The sequence below is a fragment of the Mobula birostris genome, chromosome 1 (genome assembly GCF_030028105.1).
Source record: "Mobula birostris isolate sMobBir1 chromosome 1, sMobBir1.hap1, whole genome shotgun sequence".
NCBI classification, from domain to species: domain Eukaryota; kingdom Metazoa; phylum Chordata; class Chondrichthyes; order Myliobatiformes; family Myliobatidae; genus Mobula; species Mobula birostris.
The window spans coordinates 33,346,493-33,372,147 of NC_092370.1; the positions used below are offsets into that span (position 1 = coordinate 33,346,493).

At 40.9% G+C, this 25,655-nt stretch overlaps 1 protein-coding gene across 2 annotated transcripts in view; it reads right to left on the bottom strand.

Moving 5' to 3' along the window:
* The window catches only part of LOC140195453 (ATP-binding cassette sub-family C member 9-like), a 172,138-nt gene that overhangs the window by 82,677 nt on the left and 63,806 nt on the right, over positions 1 to 25,655 (bottom strand). For both annotated transcript variants that reach the window (XM_072253779.1, XM_072253770.1), the window contains exons 5-10: positions 25,505 to 25,561; positions 25,226 to 25,411; positions 18,370 to 18,522; positions 15,070 to 15,225; positions 12,127 to 12,315; positions 4,330 to 4,438 (exon numbers count right to left, since the gene is read on the bottom strand). In XM_072253779.1, coding sequence (XP_072109880.1) covers positions 4,330 to 4,438; positions 12,127 to 12,315; positions 15,070 to 15,225; positions 18,370 to 18,522; positions 25,226 to 25,411; positions 25,505 to 25,561 — 850 coding nt within the window. The remainder of the gene's footprint in view (positions 1 to 4,329; positions 4,439 to 12,126; positions 12,316 to 15,069; positions 15,226 to 18,369; positions 18,523 to 25,225; positions 25,412 to 25,504; positions 25,562 to 25,655) is intronic.

Below are 25,655 nucleotides of genomic sequence, written 5' to 3' on the forward strand. Positions count from 1 at the left end.
CACACTTCTCTTCCCTGCCACCCTTGAGTGTCCGGTATACTGCTAATGTCTTCCTCAGTGAAGACTGATGCAAAATACTCGTTCAGTTCCTCCGCCATCCCCTTATCTCCCATTACAATTTCTCCAGCATCATTTTCTATCGGTCCTATATCTACTCTCACCTGTCTTTTACTCTTCATATACTTGAAAAAGCTTTTAGTATCCTCTTTGATATTATTTGCTAGCTTCCTTTCATAGTTAATCTTTTCCCTCTTAATGACCTTCTTAGTTTCCTTCTGTAAGCTTTTAAAAACTTCTCAATCCTCTGTCTTCCCACTAATTTTTGCTTCCTTGTATGCCCTCTCCTTTGCTTTAACAGTTTGGATTGGCAACAAAATCTCCTCCACAATCTTCATCAGCACTGGTGCACCACAAGACTGTGTGCTTAGCCCTCCTACTCTACTCGCTTTATACAGTACTTACGATTGTGAGGTTAAGCACAGCCCTGATGCCATAATTAGGTTTAGCTGATGACACCTCTGTTGTTGGCCGGATCAAAGGTAGTGATGAATCAGCTTATAGGAAGGAGAATGAAAATCTGGCTAAGTGGTGTCACAACAACAACCTTTCAGAATGACCAAGGAAATGATTATTGATTTCAGGAGAATGATACCGCAGGTCCATGAGCCGGTATTCATCGGGGGATCAAATGTGGAGAGGGTCAGCAACTTTAAATTCCTCAGTGTTATAATTAGGACCATAAGACCATAAGGTATATGTAGGAGCAGAATTAGGCCATTTGGCCCATCGTGTCTGCTCTGCGATTTCGTCTTGGCTGATCCAATTTTCCTCACAGCCTCAATCTCCTACCTTCACCCCGTATCCCATCATGCCCTGACCAATGAACAATCTATCAACCCCTGCCTTAAATATACATAAAGACTTGGGCTCCACAGCTGCTGGTGGCAAAGAATTCCACAGATTCTCCACAACTGAATAAAGAAATTGCTCCTCATCTCAGTTCTAAAAGGACGCCTCTCTACTGAGGCTGTGTCTTCTGGTTTAAGACTCTCCCACCATAGGAAACATCATCTCCACATCCATTCTATCAAGGCCTTTCACCATTCGATAGGTTTCAATGAGGTCAGCCCACATTTTTCTGAATTCTAGTGAACATAAGCCCAGAGCCATCAAATGCTCTTCATATGACAAGCCATTCAATCTTAGAGTAATTTTTGTGAATCTATTTTGAACCCTCTGCAGTTTCAGCATATCCTTTCTAAGATAAAAGGGCCCCAAATCTAGCCACAATAGTCTAAGTGAGCCCTCACCAGTACTTTATGAAGTATCAACATTATCTTCTTGCTTTTATATTCTAGTCCTCTTGAATTGAATGCCAACATTGTATTTGCCTTCCTCATCACAGCAGACTCAGCCTGCAAATTAACCTTTAGGAAATTCTGCACAAGGACTCCCAAGTTCCTTTGCACCCAGTTTTTTGTATTTTCTCTCCATTTAGAAAATGTCAACCATTTCATTTTTTCCACCAAAGTGCATGACCATACATTTCCCAACACTGTATTCCATCTGCCATTTCTTTGCCCATTCTGCTAATCTGTCTAAGTCCTTCTGTAGCCTCTCTACTTCCTCAAAACTACTTGCTCTCCACCTATCTTCATATCATCTACAAATTTTGCAACAAAGCCATCAATTCCATCATCCAAATCATTGACATATAACGTAAAAAGAATCGGTCCCAATACAGACCCCTGAGGAAGAGCACTAGTCACTGGCAGCCAACCAGAAAAGGCTCCCTTCATTTCCACTCTTTGCCTCCTGTCAGTCAGCCGCTGCTTTATCCGTGCTAGAGTCTTTCCTGTAATACCATGGGCTCCTAGCTTGTTAAGCAGCCTCATGTGTGGTACCTTGTCAAAGGCCTTCTGAAAATCCAAGTACATACATCAACCAATTCTCCTTTGTCTATCCTGCTCATTATTTCTTCAAAGAATTCCAACAGATTTGTCAGGCAAGATTTTCCCTTGAGGAAACCATGCTGATTATGGCCTATTTTATCATATGCCTCCAAGTACCCTGAGATCTCAACCTTAATAGTTGACTCCAACATTTTCCCAACCTCAGAAGTCAGACTAACTGGTCTATAGTTTTTTTTTCTTCTGCCTCTCTTCCTTCTTGAAGAGTGGAGTGATATTTGCAATTTTCCTGTCTTCTGGAACCATTCCAGAATTTAGCGAATCTTGAAATTACTAATGCCTCCATGATTTCTTCAGCCACCTCTTTCAGGACTCTGGGGTGTATACCATCTGGTTCTGGCGACTTATCTACCTACAGACTTTTCAGTTTCTTAAGAACCTTCTCTCTAGTTATGGTAACTTCACACACTTCATGCCCCTGATACCTGGAACTTCCACCAGTTAATGCCTTCCACAGTGAAGACTGATACAAAATACATGTTCAGAATACATCCACCATTTGCTTGTCCCCCCTACTATCCCTCCAACATAGTTTTCCAGTGGTCTGATATCCACACTCACCTCTTTTTTTTTTACACTTGATGTGTCTGAAGAAACTTTTGGTATCCTCTTTAATATTACTAGCTAGCTTACTTCCGTATTCCATTTTCACCTTCCTAAAGCATCCCAATCCTCTACCTTCCCATTAATTTTTGCTCTATTATCTGCCCTCTCTTTAGCTTTTAGGTTGACTTTGACTTCTGTTGTTAGGCACGGTTGTGTGATCCTTCCTTTATAATACCTCTTCCTCTTTGGGATGTAAATATCCTGTGCCTTCCAAGTTGCTTCCAGAAATTCCAGCCATTGTTGCTCTGTCATCATCCCTGCCAGTGTTGTTTTCCTATTAATTTTAACCAACTCCTCTCTCATGCCTCTGTAATTCCCTTACTCCACAGTAATACTCATACATCTGACTTCGGCTTCTCCTTCTCAGTCTCAGGGTGAATTCCATCATATATGATGACCTTCCCCTAAGGGTCTTTTACCTTAAGCTCTCTTATCAATTCTGGTTGACTGCACAACACCCAGTCCAGAATAGCTGATCTTCTTGTGGGCTCAACCACCTTATAGGCACCCTAGAAATTCCCCCTTCAATAATCTAGCACCAACATGATTTTCCCAATCTACCTGCATATTGAAATCTCCCATGACTATCGTAACTTTGCCCTTTTGGAATGCATTTTCTATTTCCCATTTGTAGGCCGCATCCTTACTACTGTTTGTGGGTCTGTATACAACTTTCATCAGTGTCTTTGTACCCCTGCAGTTCCTTAGCTCTAGCCACAATGATCCAACACATTCTGACTCTTTGACACCCCGTTCTAATGACTTGATTTCATTTTTTTTTTGCCAACAGAGCAACGCCACCCCCTCTGCCTTCCTGCCTACCCTTTCGATACAATGCGTATCCTTGGACATTAAACTCCCAGCTGTAATCTTTCCGTCATGATTCATTGGTGCCTACGACATCATACCTACCAACCTGCAACAGTGCTGCAAGTTCATCTAACTTATTCTGAGGATAAGTGCTGGGTTCAGCACGTAAGTGCAATTATGAAGAAAGCACGGCAGCAACTCTACTTTCTCAGAGGTTTGTGAAGATTCAGAATGTCACCTGAAACTTATATAAGCTTCTATAGACGTGTGGTGAACAGTATACTCTATTGACTGGTTGCATAATGGGCTGGTAAGGAAACATCAATGCCCCTGACAAAAAAATAGTGGATACAGCACCACCATTGAGCACATCCACACTGATCGCTGTCGCAGGAAAGCAGCATCCATGACCAAGGACCCTCACCTCCCTGGGCCATGCTCTCTTCTCACTGCTACTGTCAGGAAGGATGTACAGGAGCCTCAGAACCCACACCCCCAAGTTCAGGAACAGTTATTATCCTGCAACTATCAGGCTCTTGAACTAGAGGGGATAACCACTCAATTTCACTCACCTCATCACTGAACTGTTCCCACAACCAATGGACTCACTTCCAAGGACTTTTCATCTCATATCCTCAATATTTATTACTTATTTATTATAATCATTTTTTTTCTTTTTGTATTGGCACAGTTTGTCATCTTTTGCACACCGGTTGTTTGCCTGTCCTGCTGGATATGGTCTTTCATTTTCATATTGTGTTTCTTGTATTTACTTGTGAATGCCCACAAGAAAATAAATCTCAGGGCTGTATAAGTACTGTAATATATATGTACAATGATAATCAATTCACTTTGAACTTTGTAAAACAAGAGACATTTTGAGCAGATTTGGATTCACGTTACCACAATTTTACAATAATTATCATTGATAAATATAACTCACATGTCACAATGACGTAAACAGCTCCTTTCAGCATGTATTTCAGCTCCTTCTCCCTTGCCATCTCAATGGCCTTGGTAAAGACCCCCTCCCAAGAGTAAAGCTTCAAAAGCTGGAAGATAATTACAATGTAGATTCAGTACGAACACCAATTTAGTTACTTGGAACTGTTTACTTACATGTTCTAGTAGAAAGGCATTGACTGCAAGGGCAATGGGTAAAAAAATAAAACTTGAGTGGCTGCATTTGGAACAGAATAATAAATAAAACTCATAACATCTGTTCTAGAGGCCATGCAAATGCGAGACACATTTCTCAAGAATTGTAATCTATCACTCTACATTAAAATATCTGCTAAGAGCAAGCCAGCTGTTCATTCTAGACACTCCATATTCCACAAAGCACAATAGAGTTAACCTTAATACCTAACTGGCAGACATGGCAAGTAGTCTCAATTATAGCTTTAAAAGAAATAGAAATGTATCAAATTTATCCTTGCTGTTAAATCCTCTTCACTTGCAGTTTAAAACTGCAGTGATTAAAAAACTCATACTAGTAATTGGACAACCAGATAGAACCAGTTGATTAAAGTAAGATCTGATGCAAAGATCTGAATCTTTGAACTTTAAATATGTGGTCTGACAGACTGTCAAAGGGTAGCATGTTTTAGCATGATATCCCATGAGTGCATTGTCTGGGGAGTACGGACTTTGATGATGGGGATAAAGCTGAAGGTGAGAGAATTAAATAAGTAATTTAAGACAGGCAGTGCAGGTGAAGTATGAACCTGTAGTATGTGGGAGTTGATGAAAACCATACTGATCTGTGGGAAACAAACTTACAAAATGGATGAGCTAACTAACCATAGCGCTGTCATATTAGCGCTGTCCTGACGAAGGGTCTTGGCCCGAAACGTCGACTGCACCTCTTCCTAGAGATGCTGCCTGGCCTGCTGCGGTCACCAGCAACTTTGATGTGTGTTGCTTGTCATATTAGAGGCTGTTTAAGTTGGGAGAGTGAAAAGGAATGCAGCATCAATCGATGATGTTGCAGTGAAAGTGGAAGGGGTATGAATAACTCTTGCTTCTGCAGTGTGAGGTTCCCACTTCTTCAAAGAGTCATCTATTGAACCAGCACCGAAGAAGAGTGTGGTAACCTGCACCGAACATTATCGTCTGATAGCACATACATAAATGGTAATGAAGTGTTTTGAGAGATTGGTTATGGTGTAAGTCAACTCCTTCCTCAGAGATGACCTGGACCTGCTCCAATTTGCCTATTGCCACAACAAGTCAACAGCAGATGCGATTTTTCTAGCACCCAGCTGTGCTCCAGAGCATCTGGACAACAGGAACTCATATGTCAAACTGCCGCTCATCAGCTACAGATTAGCATTCAACATAATCATCCCATCCAAATTCATCATCTAGCTTCTATACCCAGGCCTTTGCACCTCTCTGCAACTGGATACTTGAAATCCTTATGGGCAGACCTCAGTTAGTGAGGATTGGTAACAATATTCCCTCCTTGGTCATCATCACAGGTACACCTCAAGGTTGCATGCTTGGACCCTGCCCTACTCTTTATAAACACACGACTGTGTGGCTAAGCAAAGCTCCAATGTTACCTTCAAGTTCATCAGTGACACTGCAGTTGTTGGACAAATCACAGGTGGTGACGAGTTAGCATACTAGAGCCAGATAGGACATTGAGTTGAGCAGTGCCACAACACCAACCTCTAGCTCAACGAAGGCAAAACTAAAGATCTGACTGTTGACTTCAGGACAGGGAAGGAAGGTTTACATAGGGGGAATATGCACCCACTTACATAGGGGGAAACTGACAGTGGAGAGAGTGAGCAACTTTAACTTGCTGAGTGTTAACCCATCAAATGATCTGTCCTGGACCCAAGCACATAGATGCAATCATCAGAAAAGTGTGCCTGCATCTTTGCTTAGGAGTTTAAGGAGGTTTGGGTTGTAATAGAACACTCTAACAAACTTCTGCAGATTGATAAGGAAAGAGAAAGGGAAAAAAAAGAGACGTAACAAAAGACTGCAAGAGGTTCTACAGATGCACAAACAAGAAAAGACGAGCTGAAGCTAATGAGCAACACTTACAGCCTGTGACAAGAAAAATTTTATTGAGGAACAAGAAAATAACAGGGAAATTAATCAAATATATATGAGAAATCTTCAGGAAATAATGGAGGGCTCCAGGTCCAAAATAAATGAGATCAAAGAAATAAATATTATCTACCTAAAAGCAGTTAGATATCTGCGAACTGCCTGGTTGTCACCTTCTGAAATTCCTTAGATTCTAGAATGGTTCCCACAAAATGGAAGATTGAAAATAACGTGGTAACATACAGTACTATGCAAAAATCTTGGTCACATACATATAGCTATGGTGCCTAGGACTTTTGCACTTTTCTATAGTAATTTTATGTATTACACTGTAATGTCGCTGCCGAAAAAAAATGAATTTCATGACACATGCGATTGATGGTAAACCTGATTCTGATATGGTCTCTAATGTGGACTGAAAGTGGGAAGGGGGCAGGGAGAGTGGGGTCATGGTTGGGAAAAGGGGAAGGGAGAGGGGATGGAGCAGGAAGCATTAGAGAGACATTCTGTAATGATCAATAAACCAATAGTTTGAAATCAGGTCACCTTGCCTGGCGTCTCAGGGCTGGGTATGTCTGCACCTGTGCCACTCCTGCCCCTGGCACTTCTTCTCTGCCACTTGTCCCACAACCCTCCCGCAGTGCTCCGCCCTCACCATTCCACCATCTTTTGCTCCCACCAGATTTAGTAATTCGATCTCCATTCTACATTGACAAATACAGTACTGTACTGGATTTATGAATGGGATATCATGTCCTGAGGAATTTTGCTGTCGTAAACAAGGTGGATATGGGCAGACCAGTTTATATCCTATATTAGGAGCTTCAGAAGGCTTTCAATAAGTTCCCACACTAGAAACTTAAATAAAATTAGAGAATTGGTATTGGGAGTAAATACAAGCCGAAGATGAGTATTGGTTAATGGAAATATAGTATGAATAAAGTGGTAATTTTCCAGTTGTGAGGCTATAGCCAAAGTGGTTCCACAGAGATTGGGGCTGAGACCCAGGTTGTGATGGATTGTGCTGCTGCAGCAAGAAAAGTATTTATACCATATACATTGTGTCGGGGTCCTGAATTACCCCTATGAACTGTGCTCAATGACCCCTATTAACTGTGCTTTTGAAAAAAGAGAGAGAGTTAGTTTAACATCGATATCTTGTTTTGAAAGAGAGAGAGAGAGACAAAGACTAACTGTTGGACTGTCACTTTAAGGCACGAGAAAGAACTGGTTAACTTTTGGATTTCTGCTGAGTTGGAGAGAGAGATGGCACCGAGCAGCTTGAAAATTGTTATGGTGACCGAAGACAGGCTGTTGATACTTCTCAAGGACAGTTCGCCTGCTTGTGCGTTTCTTCACAGAGAGAGGAAGGAGGAGTTACTTGAATGACAGTTGATGCTCAGCACGGGAAGATAAAATAGGAGGTCAGATGATAGACCTCAGGCACATGTTCTGGACACTAAATGAGCATTGTTGTGCCCACAGGAAAGTGGGTTTTGGAGGATTTATCAGGTGGATCGATCCATCGCTCTTGCAGTGAAAAGAGGAAAGGGTTGACTGGTGGGGAGTTGTCCATGTGTCCACCCTTGCCTGGGTGATAGCTCCACCACAGAAAACCGGTCCCCTTTGTTAAAGTCACAGTCGGTGACTTTTAAAGGATTTCGAAGGACAACGAGAAGATCGACGGCGTCAGCTCACCTGAAGCCTCAAATCTCTCCCTCTCTCTTTCTCCATCACTACTCAACTCAATACCACGAACCAACCTGAACTGAACTTCACTCATCATCGTAAGACTGTATCTTTTTACCCCTAGACTTAAAGAAGCTTGGTTTTTCATACATATATATTCCACACTTACTTTTGTGTAATCATTGCTAACCTGTTTGATTTATCTACATTTATATTACTGTATTGTGTAGTTACTAATAAATATTATTAGTTTATAGCAATACTGGACTCCAAAGTGTTTTCCATCTCTGCTGGTCCTTTATTCCCGTCACGGGGTTCGTGACAAAATGTACAACTTGAACTTAAACTTAATGGATCCCTTTAAAATCTTAGACATCTAGACACCTCTACCATGCCAATCCAATTTATTTTTCTGCTGCAAGATCTCTTCCTCTAGCTTCGTTTCAAGTGAACATTCTCCTTAAGTAACAAGATTCAATTAAGTTTTCCTTATTGCCTCTTTCTTGACTTCTGCTGTAGCCAAACTTTCATTTGGTTACCCTTTTGACACCAACCCCTCAAAGCTTCTCACAATTCTGATAACTTGGCCAGTACCTTGCTAATTTCTGCTACTGACATCATTATTGAGAGTTACTTTAACAAACCTTAGTTTACTTTACACATTCACAATTTGAAACACAACACTTGGAAACATGAAAGCACCTGGCATTTTAAACTCTGGAGGTGGAAATTTCAGTCTTCATCTCTACAGCCAAATTTTAGTGTAAGTTACAAGATTCTGATCCAACAAGATGTTTTACACGTTTAAAATAAAACTGGAATAAATAATATTCTGCTTTAATCCCTCTTGAATACATGGTCACAGAAAAGTGATGCTGTGAACCAAGTAAATGATTGCATTGCATCATGTACATTACATCTCTTGCCGATTAGTGAACGAAAGCCAATATATTGTAAATAGTGATAAAATAGCTTTGTGGATCATACGAAAATAGATATTTACAAATATGAGGTTAAATGCAATTAATTCAGCAGGTGCAATTTTCAAACATAGATCCTAAAGGGACACACACAAAACGCTGGAGGAACTCAGCAGGCTGGGCAGCAACAATGGAAAAGAGTACAGTCGATGTTTCAGACAGAGACCAAAACTGAGATGCTGCTTGGCCTGCTGAGTTCCTCCAGCATTCTGTGTGCGTGGCTTGGATTTCCAGCATCTGCAGATTGTCTCTTGTTCTTAAAAGAACACACTATAATGCAAGTATATTCTTCCATCTCTGGAGAATGTTACCTCTGAATGATGCTACAATAAAAAGTGAGGGAGTATTCTCCGAAAGACCTCAATAGTTTGCCTGCAGGGTTCATACTGTTTGTACAATATGGTCCTCCAATGGTGGAGCCAGGTTTTGGCAGCTGTCACAGACCTCTGGCATTTCACACTCCCTATCATTCAAGGCAAGATCTGGCTTGACCGCTTCCAAACTCCATCCTTATTGCCAAATACTAGAGTCACATGAATGTAACCTTTGAATGCATGGACATTGGGGAAGGTTGCAAAGCAGGCAAACAGTTTTGCTTAGATCATAAGACCATAAGTTATAGGAGCAGGAGGCTGCCATTCGGCCCACAGAGTCTGCTCCACCATTCAATCATGGGCTGATCCAAATTCTTCCAGTCATCCCCACTCCCCTGCCTTCTCACCATACCCTGTGATGCCCTGGCTAATCAAGAACCTATCTAGCTCTGCCTTAAATACACCCAATGACTTGGCCTCCACAGCTGCTTATGGCAACAAGTTCCACCGATTTGCCACCCTCTGACTAAAGTAATTTCTCCACATCTCTGTTGTAAGTGGACATCCTTCAATCCTGAGGTTGTGCTCTCTTGTCCTAGACTCCCCTACCATGGGAAATAACTTTGCCATATCTAATCTCTTTAGGCCTTTTAACATGAGGAGGTGGTGGAAGCAGGGACTCTCATGACACTTAAAAAACATGTAGAAAAGTACCCCAATTGTCAAAGCATAGAAGGCTGTGCACCTAAAGTGGATAAATAGGATTAGAAAGGTCATGGTGGGCCAGAGGGCTGCTTCTGTGCAATATGACTCAGGGAACAGAAAACCTTCAGATGTGGCAGAGATCAGAAGCAGAGGCCTGGAATGATTCTGAGAATAAGAAGTTGAGAACGACCACGATCTGCTTTTCACAGGCATGGCAGTCAAGGCACAGATATTGTGGTATTTGAGGTTAAAGGAAATCGGAGTTTTGTGAGGGAATAAAGAATGAGTGATGGTCCTTTAAATACTATTATTTCAAAGTGTTAGTAAACCTGACTGGTCCACAAGTAAATAAAGACTGCCATTGTCCAAACAAGCGAGAATGAAGATCCCATTGTAGATTAATTCTGGGTGCTAGGCCAACACTATTTGGAGGAGTATTACACCCAACAAAGGTGCTAGGATACACGTACACTCCTGACGGGTTGGGAGTTAAATATCATCACTGATTTTTTTTATCCGTAAAAATGAGCACATTTTGCTTTATTCCTTTCAAGCCAATTTTCAATTTACGGATCTTCTTTCAGTTAGTCCTGACGAAGGGTCTCGGCCTGAAACGTCGACTGTACCTCTTCCTAGAGATGCTGCCTGGCCTGCTGCGTTCACCAGCAAATTTGATGTGTGTTGCCTGAATTTCCAGCATCTGCAGAGTTCCTGTTGTTTACGTTTTTCAATTTACGGCACGCTTTCAGGTGTTGTGCAACTGACTTCTTAGCACGTTAAGTCCAAAAGCAATGAGAGAAGTCAAACTGATTTCTCGTTGGTAGTAAAGCTTCATTATAACTATATCCAACCATTTTTTAAAAATTGAGATGCAGAGCAGAATAGGCCCTTCCAGCCCTTCAAACCACACCATCCAGCAATCCCCAGATTTAATCCTAGCCTAATCACAGGACAATTTACAAAGACCAATTAACCTACCAACTGGTACGTCTTTGGACTGTGGGAGGAAACCGGAGCACCTGGAGGAAACCCACAAAGTCATGGGGAGAACATACAAACTCTTTACAGGCAGCGGTGGGAATTGAACCTGGGTGGCCTGTACTGCTAACCACTACGTTACCATGCAGCATTATGCTACAGATTTAATTTCAATTAAGGTAAAGCCTTGAAGTCATGAGCTGAATTATCTTTGAAATCAGCTACCACGCAACCTCTCAACCATGGAACAGATGTGATTAGCCAAGACTCAGAAGATTTAAAATTCTTAGACTGTTTTGCAGAGAATAGTTTTGATCTAGTTCTCACTGGGACTGAAGGGAATGTTACCATGGTCACAATAATTAAGGATATTATTATTTGACTGAGAAATTGTCGGGGGAGTAACCTAATAAGCAGTATTCAAAGAAACGTACTGCTCTGTGTCTTAAATTGATTTTTGGAATTAGAGCTGCTGGAAAGCTCCTCAATTCGGCAGAACAAAATCCAAGTTATTTGCAATCACAGTGATAAAGTCACTGAGTCATATTGCACAGAAGCAGCCCTTGGGCCCACCATCACCTATGTAATCCTATTTATCCACATTAGGTACACAGCCTCCTATGCCTTGACAATTGAAGTACTTGTCTACATGTTTCTTAACTGTCCTGAGAGTCCCTGTCTACACCACCTCCTCAGGTAATGTTTTCCAGACTCCAACCAGCTCTTGTGCAAAATAGTTCCCTTCAGATCTCTTCCAAACGTCTACCTCTCACCTTAAACCTGATTACATATTCCATATTCAAATAACTGATCCAGGTGGTCCGTTAAGCTAATATTCAAGTCAGAATGAAATGGCATCTTTGTACGACAGTAAAGTAAACCGGATTCTTTTAACATCAGAATTGGTGAATTGAATTCTCCAGGATAATAGTTTTATGTGTATTGTTTCTCCAAGTTAAAAAAGGAATGCAGAATTGGATTTGATTAACCTTGAGTAGCAGTCGTTACCTTTATGTTCTGCAGCATTTCATGGGATTTCTTGATCCTGTCATCTGAACACTTCATTGTTTCTTGTTGAATAGAAATAAATTTTTTCGCGATGAAGTACTGCAGAGGGGTGAGCAGGATAATGATAGAGACTCCTATCAAAGCACTGTACCCCAGTTGTAGATAGAGTAGCAGAATTGTCAGAATAACCTGAAATCAAGATACAAGTAATACATTAAATAGAAAATTAATTAAATAATATATAAATAATAAATGGTTTATGCAATTGTAATCGAAATACAGGCTTTAAAATCCAGTCCATATTCACAGTGCGTTCTTTCAGGAAGGCAAATAGTATTGTCAACGATGCCTGTCATTCTGGCCACTTCTTTTTTATCTTCTGTCTTCTGGGAGAAGACGCAAGAGTTTGATAGCCTGAATGATTAGACTCAAGAACAGCTTCTTCTGTGCAGTTAAGACTTAACTTCTGAACAAGTCACCTCTTTCATATCCCCTTCTGAGTAGTACTGCGACAATCTCGGAATGATTAATTCTACATCACTCAGTTATCCTGCTCTTGTCACTTCAGCATTTTTTTTGTACTACTTCAAATTGCACCACCATCTTTCTACCATTCTGTTGATTTATACTTGCTGTATTTATTATTTACTATCTATACCGTGTGCTCAAGAGAGCAAGGGAATCTCATCATACACTCGTGTTTCTGACAAATAAACTTGTCTGAATCTGAAATTCCCTCTCCTTTTTTTCTTTAAATACGTGGTGATTGTTAGCAGTCATAGCATTCATTGTCCATCCCCAATTACCCCTGAAAAGATGGGCCTAAGATGCCTTCTTGAATTGATGCAGTTTATGGGATTATGGTACATCCAAAGTAGCATTGGTAAGGGAACTCCAGTATTTTGACAAACCCACAATAATACCATTCAAAGTAAAGATGATATGCAAATTTGGGGAATGTGGTTAGCTGTGCCAAAAATAAACACCATATTGGTGACTTAATGGATGATAAACATTGCCCTTTATTATTCCCTGTGACATTTGAATATTTCGACTGTTGTTGCAGAACTTCAGCTCTTTCTACACTAGTGGATTTTTTGCAACAGTTGGTTACTTATTAATTTTCTTCAATACCCCTGACAAAATATGGAAAGTTTGCTATTTTGTCACAAAATTGATCAATTCTGGAAATTTCCAGGAAAATTAAAGGTTTCAAAATGTACGCTTTATAATCTTCAGACACTACCACTGAGATTGCTTCAGCAAGTTGAGGCTTTTCAATTAAAAATGGGAATCTCAAGTTATTGAGATTAACTTGAACTCATCAGTAGTTAGTGTTTTACTTCTCAACTTTTCATGAGAGAAGTGTGAAGAAATTGATGGATAGTTATTAGTAACAAAAGGCTTACATTTCTCCAGTAAAATGTCTACAGTTCTATCTGAACTGTTGGCATTCCCTATGTAACTGTTAGGAAGCTTGGAACTCCCTATAAGTTTACACGAATGTGGATGTTTCAAACTCCCCTGGAAGATTTAGCTAATTACAGTTCTATTCTGACACTTGATGGTGAAAGGTCAAGTTCTTGCAGCATCCCAGACATTGCACTCCCTTAATACATTTCAGTGACTCTTACTAAATTGATATAATGATATAAACTGATCTAACTCAATGTATTTAATTTTTGAAAATGTTCTAATTGGTTTTACTTTAATTTTGTTGACAATGTTTTTATAATAATGATTTTTTAATGTGCTTTTGCTTTCAAAACCATTTTGAAAAAACATTTAAAATATTTTGACAGTTAATATGCATGAATATATGACTTACTTTGATGACTGTCAAAGTATTTGTGGGCAAGGCTTATCACTAAAGGTATTGCCTTTTCAAAAAAAAAACAGGTCATTGATGGGTTCTACTTTCAGTAAAAATTACTTATCTCAATAAAAATTGCTCATTTCAATTTCCTGAGCAACTACAACAAAATGAGTTTCAAAGGAAACCCACTTGTAAATGACTAATGGAGCTGAATTGATTGTTTATCTGTCACTAGGAACATAATCCCACAGATTCCCAATATGCATCACAATATGGTTCAAATCTTTTTGTAGGTACATTCCTTTTTGAAAAAAAAACTTTTTGAAAGTGCAGAAATGCACTTTCCGAAAGTACATTTAGTAGGGCACAGACGTACAGGTTTATTTTTATTTCAGTTGCAAATATTATTAAATCAGATGTTTTAGACATGATTTAGCAGAACTATTATAGTATAAAAGTAAGGCCATATTTCTAAATAAAATTTCTTCAATAATAATTTTATTTCTATGGTCCATATCCTCATAGTAGTCATAGTCATACTTTGAGTATTGATCCCGAGGGAAATTGGTTTTTGTTACAGTTGCACCATAAATAATTAAATAGTAATAAAACCATAAATAATTAAAAAGTAATATGTAAATTATGCCAGGAAATAAGTCCAGGACCAGCCTATTGGCTCAGGGTGTCTGACCCTCCAAGGGAGGATTTGTAAAGTTTGATGGCCACAGGCAGGAATGACTTCCTATGACGCTCTGTGTTGCATCTCGGTGGAATGAGTCTCTGGCTGAATGTACTCCTGTGCCCAACCAGTACATTATGTAGTGGATGGGAGACATTGTTCAAGATGGCATGCAACTTGGACAGCATCCTCTTTTCAGACACCACCTTCAGAGAGTCCAGTTCCATCCCCACAACATCACTGGCCTTACGAATGAGTTTGTTGATTCTGTTGGTGTCTGCTACCCTGTGTGTGGTTCCAGCGTGTTTAAGGGGAGACAGCTGCAATTCTTCCAAATTATTTATGCATAATCTAGTATTCTAGTAACCCCAATGAGGAAAGGCCAGCTTGTCATACTTTTCCTACAAAAATCAATCTGCTTATTTAGCTTTCTATAAATTTGACATACCTGTATTGGAATTGAAATGATATAGAATCCTAAAAAAGCCACCATCATTATTTGGTAAGTATCCACTGACATGTAATTGATAATCTGGCCCGTCGTCAGATGATCTCCATTGAAGACCCACAATGGCAGTGACAATGCTTTCAAATAAATCATGGCCTAGAAAAATAATATGGAAATACATTCATATTTCTGATTTTTAAAAATGTATTCACTTCGTAGCATGGGGCTCTTGCTGACTGATTTGTTGCTTATTACTAACTGCCCTTAAGGAGGTGGGGATGAGCTTTAGTTTTAAAGTAGTGGAGTTCTTCAGCTAGAAGTAGACTCAGTGTTGTTAGTTAGCAAATTCCAGGTTTTAACTTAGTGAACATGAAGGACCAGTGATATATCGCTAAGTCAGGATGGTGTGTGACTGAGAGGGGAATCTGCAGGTGTTCGTAGCCCTTGTGCATTTTGATGGTGGAAGATGAGTGGATGGGAAGTATTGTCATTGTAGGTGAGGTAATTTTTTTTTAAAGTGTGAAGTTTCTGTGTGAAATATAAACGCGACTTAATCAAAGCCATGAAGAATACCAATGAGAGCAGCACATTGGTGACGACATATGGTGGGGGTCAACGTCTGAAAACTTAGTAAGGCCTAGCAAAGTGGAAAGCAGATGTACTGCTGAATTTAATGTTAAAATAATTAAACTCTTTCACTGCCTGACAATCAGTCAAAAAGAAAACTTGCAGGCTGTCAGAGAAGAAAGACAGTCTTAAAAGGCAGCAGCTGAAGTTTATGGCACATGGCAATTCAGAACATCGGAGCTGGTACGTGTGAATAGAAGAGAGCGGCAAAGCCCAATCTGTAACAAATCGCACAGGCCTCAGGGCAGAAACCCGTCTTGAGTTTTGGGATTGGGAGTTGAGAAAAGACAATGGACAGTGGAAGATGTTTGGAAACTGTGGCAAGGCTAGAAGGACAGACAATAGTTAATGGAGAGGGTTGGGGTAAGAAATTTACTGGGAGAGGCTGGGGTGGTGATGCACACCAGTTTCTTCTGCTTGAAGTAGTTCTGGAATAATCATTAAACTACTAGAATTATATGTGCTTACAGCACATCCCTTTAGTTGTTGTATTTCCCAGTCCCTGAAAAACTTTTAACCTGTCTGTTTGCTGAAATTTTGTGCACCCAACCTTGCTCAGCTAGTTAATCTCTTACTTTTGTTTCCCCACCCTTCCTCATTCCTCCATGAGAAAGAAACGGAACAAGGGATAAGAAGAGGGGAGACTGAAGTTCTAATACAAATTCTCATAAATGGTCACCAAGCTGAAACGTCAGCTCTGCATTTCTCTCTACACCTATTAAATACCTCCCACATTTTCCCCTTTTATTTTATATTAAGGGGAAAGGGACTGGGATATTGACACTTGGTTGAGCACTTCAGAACTATCCAAAGACCCTGCTGATCTCAAACAATTTCCTTACATTAAATCATAGCATTAAATCACATATAACTATAAACTTTAAGAACGGCCAACAAATAATCTACAGGGGTAACTCAGTAAATCTAGTGGTATCTGTGGAAGAACAGAAATTGCTGATCCTTTGAGTTGATTTAGGGTTTCAACCCAAAATGTTGACCATTTCTTTCTCCATCAGCTGCTCAACTGGCTAAGTTCCTCCAACAGATTATTTGTTCCTCCAAATTCCAGCATCTGTATTTTCCTGTGTGTCTGTTAAAGAAAGGTTACCTTTTGCTTAAAACACAGAAGTGACCACTGGTCTGGCAGATAGAGTTCAACCTGGAGAAGATGGTGGTGCGACGACAGTGCGCGCGGCCACTCCGGTGATGGATATCTGTTATCTGTTAAGTAGGGGACCGTGCACAATCCTGATTTGATGGAGAAAGCGGAACATCTGGAAAACTTCTGAAATGTCTGCTTTGCCACCGCTGCTACTGTGTGGTAACCGGAATCTCTGGAGCTGAAGGCCCCGAAATCCTTGGCTTTGTGTGTTTCAGTGGCCGGGGAGAGGTCGAAGGCACTCGACAGAGGATGGCGCTCCGGAGGCTGCATCGGAGAGGCTGGTTGGAAGCTCGGAGTTTTTGGATGGATGGACTCAGGGTCGGCTGGGGTCGGCTGCTTCCAAGGCATCGGCAAGTTGATGGTGCCTGGAGGTTTATGGCAGGGAGTTTCTCCCTTTTGCCGCCTGCTATCGGGGACTCGGGAGTCGATTGACTTGGGTCTTTGAGAACTTTTTTTTACTGTGCCTATGGTCTGTTCTTTATCAAATTATGGTATTGCTTTGCACTGTTGTAACTATATGTTATAATTATGTGGTTCTGTTGGTGTTAGTCTTTGGTCTGTCTTGTTTTCTGTGATATCATTTCTTAATGCATGTATGCATTTCTAAATGGCAATAAAAGAGGACTGAGTGTTCTCATAATCTAAAAAGTGTGAAAAGTTTCACGTTGAATTTGAAGGCAGAAAATGGGGTTAATGGCAGGATTCTTAGCAGTGGGGAAGAACAGAGAGATCATGGGGTCCACATCCACAGATCTCTCAAAGCTGCTGCACAAGTTGACAGGGTTGTTGAGAATGCATACGGAGTGTTGACCTTCACTAGACGGTAGTTTGAGTTCAAGAGCCACGAGGTAATGTTGCAGCTCTGTAAAACCCTGGTTAGACCACATTTGGAATATTTGGTTCAGTTCTGGTCACCTCATTATAGAAAGGATGTGGAAATTGTAAAGAGGATGCAGAGCAGATTTACTAGGATCTGGCTGGATTAGAGAGCATGTCTTATGAGGACAGGTTGAGCGAGCTGGGGGTTTTCCTCTTTGAAGCGAAGAAGGGCAAGAAGTGACTTGATAGAGGTGTACAGGATGGTAAGAGACCCACATCTAGCGGATGGACACTAGAAAGGGCTAAAATGATGGGCACAATATTTTAGGGTAATTGGAGGGAAGTAAAGGGGGAATGTCAGAGTTATGTTTTTTTAAAACATGGAGAGTGGTAGGTGCATAGAACATACTGGCAGATGTGGTGCTGGTGGAGGCAGATATATTAGGAACATTTAAGAAACCCTTAGATTGGCACATGGATGATGGAAAAATGGAGGGCTACGTGGGAGGGAAGGGTTAGACTGATCTAAGAGTAGGTTAAAACATCAGTACAACATTGTTGGCTAAAGAGCCTATTCTGTGATGTAATATTCTATGTCCTAATATCAAAGTCCAAGGGAAAAAAGTCAACACTTAGAGGAGGAAGGAGAAAATTCATTGAGGGGAGAACAGAATAAACTGAAAGAATCTTACCTGCAGACCTGATTTTATACGTATTCCATCTCGAATAACAATGTAGAAAGCTGTCTGTTGGCAGAGGTGACGAAAGAGCACTGCGCACAGCATCAAGAATGCCAAAATGTAGCCATTATTAGTAAATTCCCAGAAACTCACAAAATGTACTCCCTAAGTAAAATTAGGATATAGAACACTATTATAATTTATTAAATTTGCCCATTACCTCCACAAACAGATACATTTAGTTGAGCATGTAGATTTTCTGTTTTACATTTAGCTTTTAGATCGTCATAGAAACATAGAAACTAAGTGCAGGAGTAGGCCATTCGGCCCTTCGAGCCTGCACCGCCATTTATTATGATCATTGCTAATCATCCAACTCAGAACCCTGTACCAGCCTTCCCTCCATACCCCCTGATCCCTTTAGCCACAAGGGCCATATCTAACTCCCTCTTAAATATAGCCAATGAACTGCCCTCAACTGTTTCCTATGGCAGAGAATTCCACAGATTCACCACTCTCTGTGTGAAGAAGTTTTTCCTAATCTCAGTCCTAAAAGGCTTCCCCTCTATCCTCAAACTGTGACCCCTCGTTCTGGACTTCCCCAACATCGGGAACAATCTTCCTGCATCTAGCCTGTCCAATCCCTTTAGGATTTTATACGTTTCAATCAGATCCCCCCTCAATCTTCTAAATTCCAACGAGTACAAGCCCAGTTCATCCAGTCTTTCTTCATATGAAAGCCCTGCCATCCCAGGAATCAATCTGGTGAACCTTCTTTGTACTCCCTCTATGGCAAGGATGTCTTTCCTCAGATTAGGGGACCAAAACTGCACACAATACTCCAGGTATGGTCTCACCAAGGCCTTGTCCAACTGCAGTAGTACCTCCCTGCTCCTGTACTCGAATCCTCTTGCTATGAATGCCAGCATACCATTCGCCTTTTTCACCGCCTGCTGTACCTGCATGCCCACTTTCAATGACTGGTGTATAATGACACCCAGGTCTTGTTGCACCTCCCCTTTTCCTAATCGGCCACCATTCAGATAATAATCTGTTTTCCTATTTTTGCCACTAAAGTGGATAACTTCACATTTATCCACATTAAATTGCATCTGCCATGAATTTGCCCACTCACCTAACCTATCCAAGTCACCCTGCATCCTCTTAGCATCCTCCTCACAGCTAACACTGCCGCCCAGCTTCATGTCATCTGCAAACTTGGAGATGCTGCATTTAATTCCCTCATCTAAGTCATTAATATATATTGTAAACAACTGGGGTCCCAGCACTGAGCCTTGCGGTACCCCACTAGTCACTGCCTGCCATTCTGAAAAGGTCCCGTTTATTCCCACTCTTTGCTTCTTGTCTGCTAACCAACTCTCCACCCACACCAATACCTTACCCCCAATACCGTGTGCTTTAAGTTTGCACACTAATCTGCTGTGTGGGACCGTGTCAAAAGCCTTTTGAAAATCCGAATATACCACATCCACTGGTTCTCCCCTATCCACCCTACTAGTTACATCCTCAAAAAATTCTATGAGATACGTCAGACATGAGCTTATCATCATTATGGTGTAGGCCTGGTAATAGTAATGACAGTGAATGTCAAGTGTAGGTAGTTATATTCTCGTTTGCAGGAGATGGTATTTGCTTGGTTCTTTTGAAATGAGTGTTTACCTGTCACTTATCAGATTGTGCCTGAATGTAGTTTAGTTCTTGCTGATTCGTTTGCTAGTGCAAAGTGTAGAATGTTTGCAAGTGTAGAACGCTCTTGTCTTTGGAAATTTACTTCAGTGGAAGGAAGGATATTGGTGAAACATATTAAGGTAACTAGGCCAAGAATATTGCATGAGGGATGTCCTCAGTGGGGATGGTGAACCACCAATTGTTAACTTTCTTTTGTATGACTCCAACCACTTCAATGTCCAATGACTCCAAGACACCCTGATGTCTCGGGCAGTAACTCTCACCTGAATTTTAGAATTTTGGTGCAAGTTTGGAGCCGAGTGGTCCTGGTGAAACGGGCATCAGGAAGTACGTAAATGGTACCAAGTAAAGTTCATTCGCAATGTTCCCCCAGGTTCCATCACATTGTTGAAAATTAAGAGTGGATTGGGTGGTAATTGGCTGGATTAGATATACCCTACTTTTAAAGAGCAGAACATACCTAGACAATTATCCAACACACATCAAAGTTGCTGGTGAACACAGCAGGCCAGGCAGCATCTCTAGGAAGAGGTACAGTCGACATTTCAGGCCGAGACCCTTCGTCAGGACTGATGAAGGGTCTCGGCTTGAAACGTCGACTGTACCTCTTCCTAGAGATGCTGCCTGGCCTGCTGCGTCCACCAGCAGCTTTAATGTGTGTTGCTTGAATTTCCAGCATCTGCAGAATTCCTGTTGTAGGCAATTATCCAAATTGTTGGATAAATGCCAGTGCTGTATCTATATTGGAAATTTACTTCAACTGTGTTTTAAGAAGCTCTGGTTATCAAAGGCTTTGGAAATTACTGAAACACCATCAATGGGGTTCAAGTGAGGAGCTTTAGAAATGTTGCTTGAATTAAAGTCACTGTTCATGGACTGTTCACAGGGCTATCTCAGGCTGCAGTTAGAGAGAACCCATAAGCCTATATAGGCCTGTGCAGCAAAAGGGGTCATGAGGATGAGGTAATGTGAACATACTCCAGCTCAATGATTTGTTCTCTAAAAATATGGGGGTGAGGGAGGAAAATTTCACAGAGATAAAAACGTCTTTGGGAAATCCAAAGTGAAAATCACAAAGCTCAGGTCAACAGTAAACTGTTACATGCAAGTTCTAAGTAACAAATTATATAGCATTGGTGTTTAATAGGTACTCCCAGTGATTCAATACAATGAAATCAGGCATCATTTACTATACATCATAATATGGAATCTTTGACCAAACTAAGATTCTGTTTAATTAAAGATTTTCTTTAAAGATGAGCTTGATTGTCACATGTAGATTGAAACACACAGTGAAATGTGTCATTTGTGTCAAATTAAATCAGCGAAGATTGGGCTGGGGGTAAGCTACGTTTCCAGTGCCAACAGAGCATGCCCAAAGCTTACTAACCTAACTTGTATGGCTTCAGGATGTGGGAGAATACTCAGATAGTCCAGGAGGGAGAACGCACAAACTCCTTAGAAACAGCAGCAGGAATTGAACCCCAATGTTACTACTGGCTGCTGTAATGGTGTTATGCCAACCACTACACTACCATGCTGCCCCAGTTAGATGCCATGTACTTCTAAAAAGTCACTTACTGAATCTACACAACCAGGCACCATGGTAGCATAGAGGTTAGCATGACACTATTACAGCTGGGGGTGGGGGGGGGGCAAAAGATATACCTGTTGGTAGGTTAATTGGTCCATAAGATATTGGAGTAGAAATAGGCCATTTAGCCCCAATATTCCGTCATGATTGATTCCAGATCCCACTCAACCTCATACTCCTGCCATCTCTCCATATCTTTTGATGCTCTGATCAACTAGGAAACGACCAACTTCTGCCTTAAGTATATGCACGGACTTGGCCTCCACTGCAGTCTGTGGCACAGCATTCCACAGATTCACTACTCTGGCTAAAAAATTTCCTCCTTACCTCTGTCTAAAGGATTGCCCCTCAATTTTGAGGCTGTGCCCCCTAGTTCTGGATACCCCCACCACGGGAAACGTCCTCTCCATATCTACCTTATCTAGTCCTTTCAACATTTGGTAGGTTTCAGTGAGATCCCCCCGCATTCTTCTAAATTCCAGTGAGTACAGACCCAAAGCTGCCAAATGCTCCTCATATGTCAACCCCTTCATTCCCGGAATCATCCTTGTGAACCTCCTCCGGACTCTCTCCAATGACAACACATCTTTTCTGAGATATGGGACCCAAAACTGTTGTCAATACTCCAAGTGTGGCCTGACTAGTGTCATACAAAAGCTCAGCATTATCTCCTTGCTTTTATATTCTATTCCCCTTGTAAAAATTGTCCCATGATGAGATGAGGGTTGGATCAGGGGTTGCTGAGGTGGTGAGGCTCCAAGGGCTGGAAAAGCCTACTCCATGAATAAAAAATAAAAACAATCAGCACACAGCTTTCACAAATGATACTCAAATTCCCATCAGCTTTGCCTTATTGTCTAAAGTTAGATGTGTTGGTCTTTAGACCTCTTTTGGCTCATTTGGCAATCATTTGTCCACCAAATATTTTTGCAGAGCCAGTAGAGGAAAAATTCACAGAATTTGTTTGAACTAAATTACTTAACATTAGAAGTGTTGCTGGACTTACTGGAGATCACTGCACCATTTTCTATCATAAACTGGGACTACAGTGATAAACTGGAGCTATGCCTGTAGTATACCTACAGTAGTGCCAGTTCACGGAGATCTTCCCGTCACAAAGTAAACTAGAAAATGTTCCTGCTGGCTTCCTCTAAAAGCAGCAGCAAGAAGACTAGTAGCTAAGGAAAAAAAGCAAACTACTAGAGGAACTCGGCAGGTCTGACAGCATTTGTGGAGGCAAAGGGAAAGTCTATATTTTGCATCAGAACTCAAGAGTGTGAAGTAAAGGGAAGTTAGCCAGCATGAAGAAGCAAGAGGGAGGATTGAAGGAAGAGTTGGCCTACGAGTGACAAGTGGATGCAGGTCAAGAGGGTCAATGGGCAGATCCAGGCAAGTGAGGGAGGGAATGTGGAGACAGCAACAGAGGCAGGGAAGGTATGGTGGAGACCACAAAGTTTTGGTGTCTGATCAGAAAGAAGGATGATGAGTGAAAGCTGTCTGAGTTAATAGTTCCTCCTGTAGTTTTTTTTATTCACTCTAGATAATAGCATCTGTGGTTTCCTGTCTTCAGAAAACCAGTAATTCCTCGTCACTTCATTGCCCATAATCTTGAGTAACTGTCGACAACAGATAAAATGCAGCTGCAGCCCCAAACCCTTTAAGAAAGAAAAGCTAGCTTTAGCGAATGAGCACAGTTTTAAATTGACAGCTTGTCAAGATGAGATGTCAATGAAAAGCATCCTTGCACTTGGCAATACAGACAGTTTATCTAAATTAAGAGAGATTTGAGATCACCTTTGTGGCCAGGTTAGATGCACAATTCTAGCAGAGCTGACTGAACACAAAAAAATTACTGAAAAATACCAAAATGCATTTTTTTTTAAGGTTTCTCCAGGAAGGCCAGAACATCCTCCCACAAACTCTTGGGCCTCCTTCTCTCAACCACAGCGTTAACAGCTAGAATTATCAGCCTGGGTAGCAGCTTCTTCCCACAGGCTGTTAAACTTCTTAACACTCTGCTGCTACCCAGCACACATGTACACCCTCTTTGAATACCCTGTTATTCCCCTCCTCTCTCCTTGCAACTCAATGACACACTCATCCTGCACTGGTCACTTTCAATCTTTTATTGCTGCTGCTGCTTCATATACTACTGCTGGGGTTTATTATAATAGTACCAGTAACATTATACTCTCTCACATTAACATGCACCTTGCACTTTATGTCAATCTGTCAATCTCCAGGCTATGTCATTCAGGGAATTATTATTAGTATTATTTTGTGGCTGTATGTGCTGGATTGTAACTATATGTACGGAGTGTTTTATTCTAAAGGGAGAGGGCAAACAGGCGGAGGTTGTGGTACATAATGTACCATTGACATAGGTTGGAAAAGGGAGGAGGTCCTGAAGAGAGAATATAGGGAGTTAGGCAGAAAGCTGAAAGCAGGACCTCCAGGGTAGTAATCTCTGGATTGCTGCCTGTGCCACGTGCCAGTGAGGGTAAATAGGATGATCTGGCAGACGACTGTATAGCTGAAGAATTGGTGCAAAGGACACACACAAAATGCTGGAGGAACTCAGAAGGCCAGGCAGCATCTATGGAAAAGAGTGCAGATGGCATCTCGACCCGAGACGCTGACTGTACTCTTTTCCATAGGTGCTGCCTGACCTGCTAACTTCCTCCAACCAACATTTTGTGTGTGTTGCGTGGATGTGGGGAGGATGCTTCCAATAGTGAGGGAGTCTAGGATCAGAGGGCACAGCCTCAGAATTGAGATGATTTAGAGGATGAAAGTTTTCTTTTATTAGCCGGAGGGTGGTAAATCTGTGGAATTCATTGCCACAGACAGTTGTGCAGGCCAGTTCACTGGGTATACTTAAGGCGGAGGTTGATAGGTTCTTGATTAATCAGGGCATCAAAGGTTATGGGGAGAAGGCAGGAGAATGCAGTTGAGAGGGTTAGTAAATCAGTCATGAAGGAATGACTGAGCAGACTAGATGCACCAAATAGCCTAATTCTGCCCCAATATTTTTGGTCTAATGGTTTTGCACCTTGGCCCCAGAGGAACAATGTTCCATTTAGGTGTATAAATGTGTATAGATGAATGGAAATAAACTTGAACCTCAACTTCAAATTGATCTTATTGGCAGTAAGTCTCCAGCATTTGAGAAGATGATAACAAATACAGCTATTGCGAACATGTTCCATTGTTAGTTATTTATTTTCTGAAGGGTAGTTGATTTTGATTTCTGTAGTTTCTGTGGTTTCTTTTAATAATTTTTGCATTTTAACTCTCCATCTCAAAATTGCACATTAGCAATTTATGTAAAGGATATTTCTTGGTACAATTCATGAGTAATCATATATTTCTGCATCAATTTGTTCTTTGCTATGTATAATTAAAGTACTATCCGGAAAGCGACCGAGTAAGAAAGGTTTGTAATATTCAGTGACATGCCCGTGAAACATTTCACATTGCTAAAGAGGAATGCATTGACTTGCAGTTAGCTTACACAGCTAGATTTAGTGCTCTGTGGAACCAGCTTAGAAAAACAAACCCTACCTTCTCCAATTCTTTTGGCTCTGCATCCACAAATCTGAGAATGCCATCAATGCAGAAAGGTTCAGCTAATCCTGCTAGATCACCTATAATCTTCAAAAATCCTGCTATTAGGAAAGGCATTGCAAAAGCTTTAGAAATAACTTTTACTAGATCTCTTGAATCTGCCATTCTTGAGGATGTATTTTCCTAAAATACAATATAAAATATATTAAAATTCAGATATCATCCTTCAAACAGAACAATTAACTAGATGTGCAGATACCATGAAAACTTGCTTACCTTCTCCTTATCATAATTCAATTTTAACAAATCAAAATTTTTCTGTGCAGTTTCATCCTAAAGAGAAAATACTGATATAAGAATAGTGACTTTAACCGTGCCAGCACCGTGATTACTCATCCCAGAAAAAGAGTCTGCTAACCTAGTCACA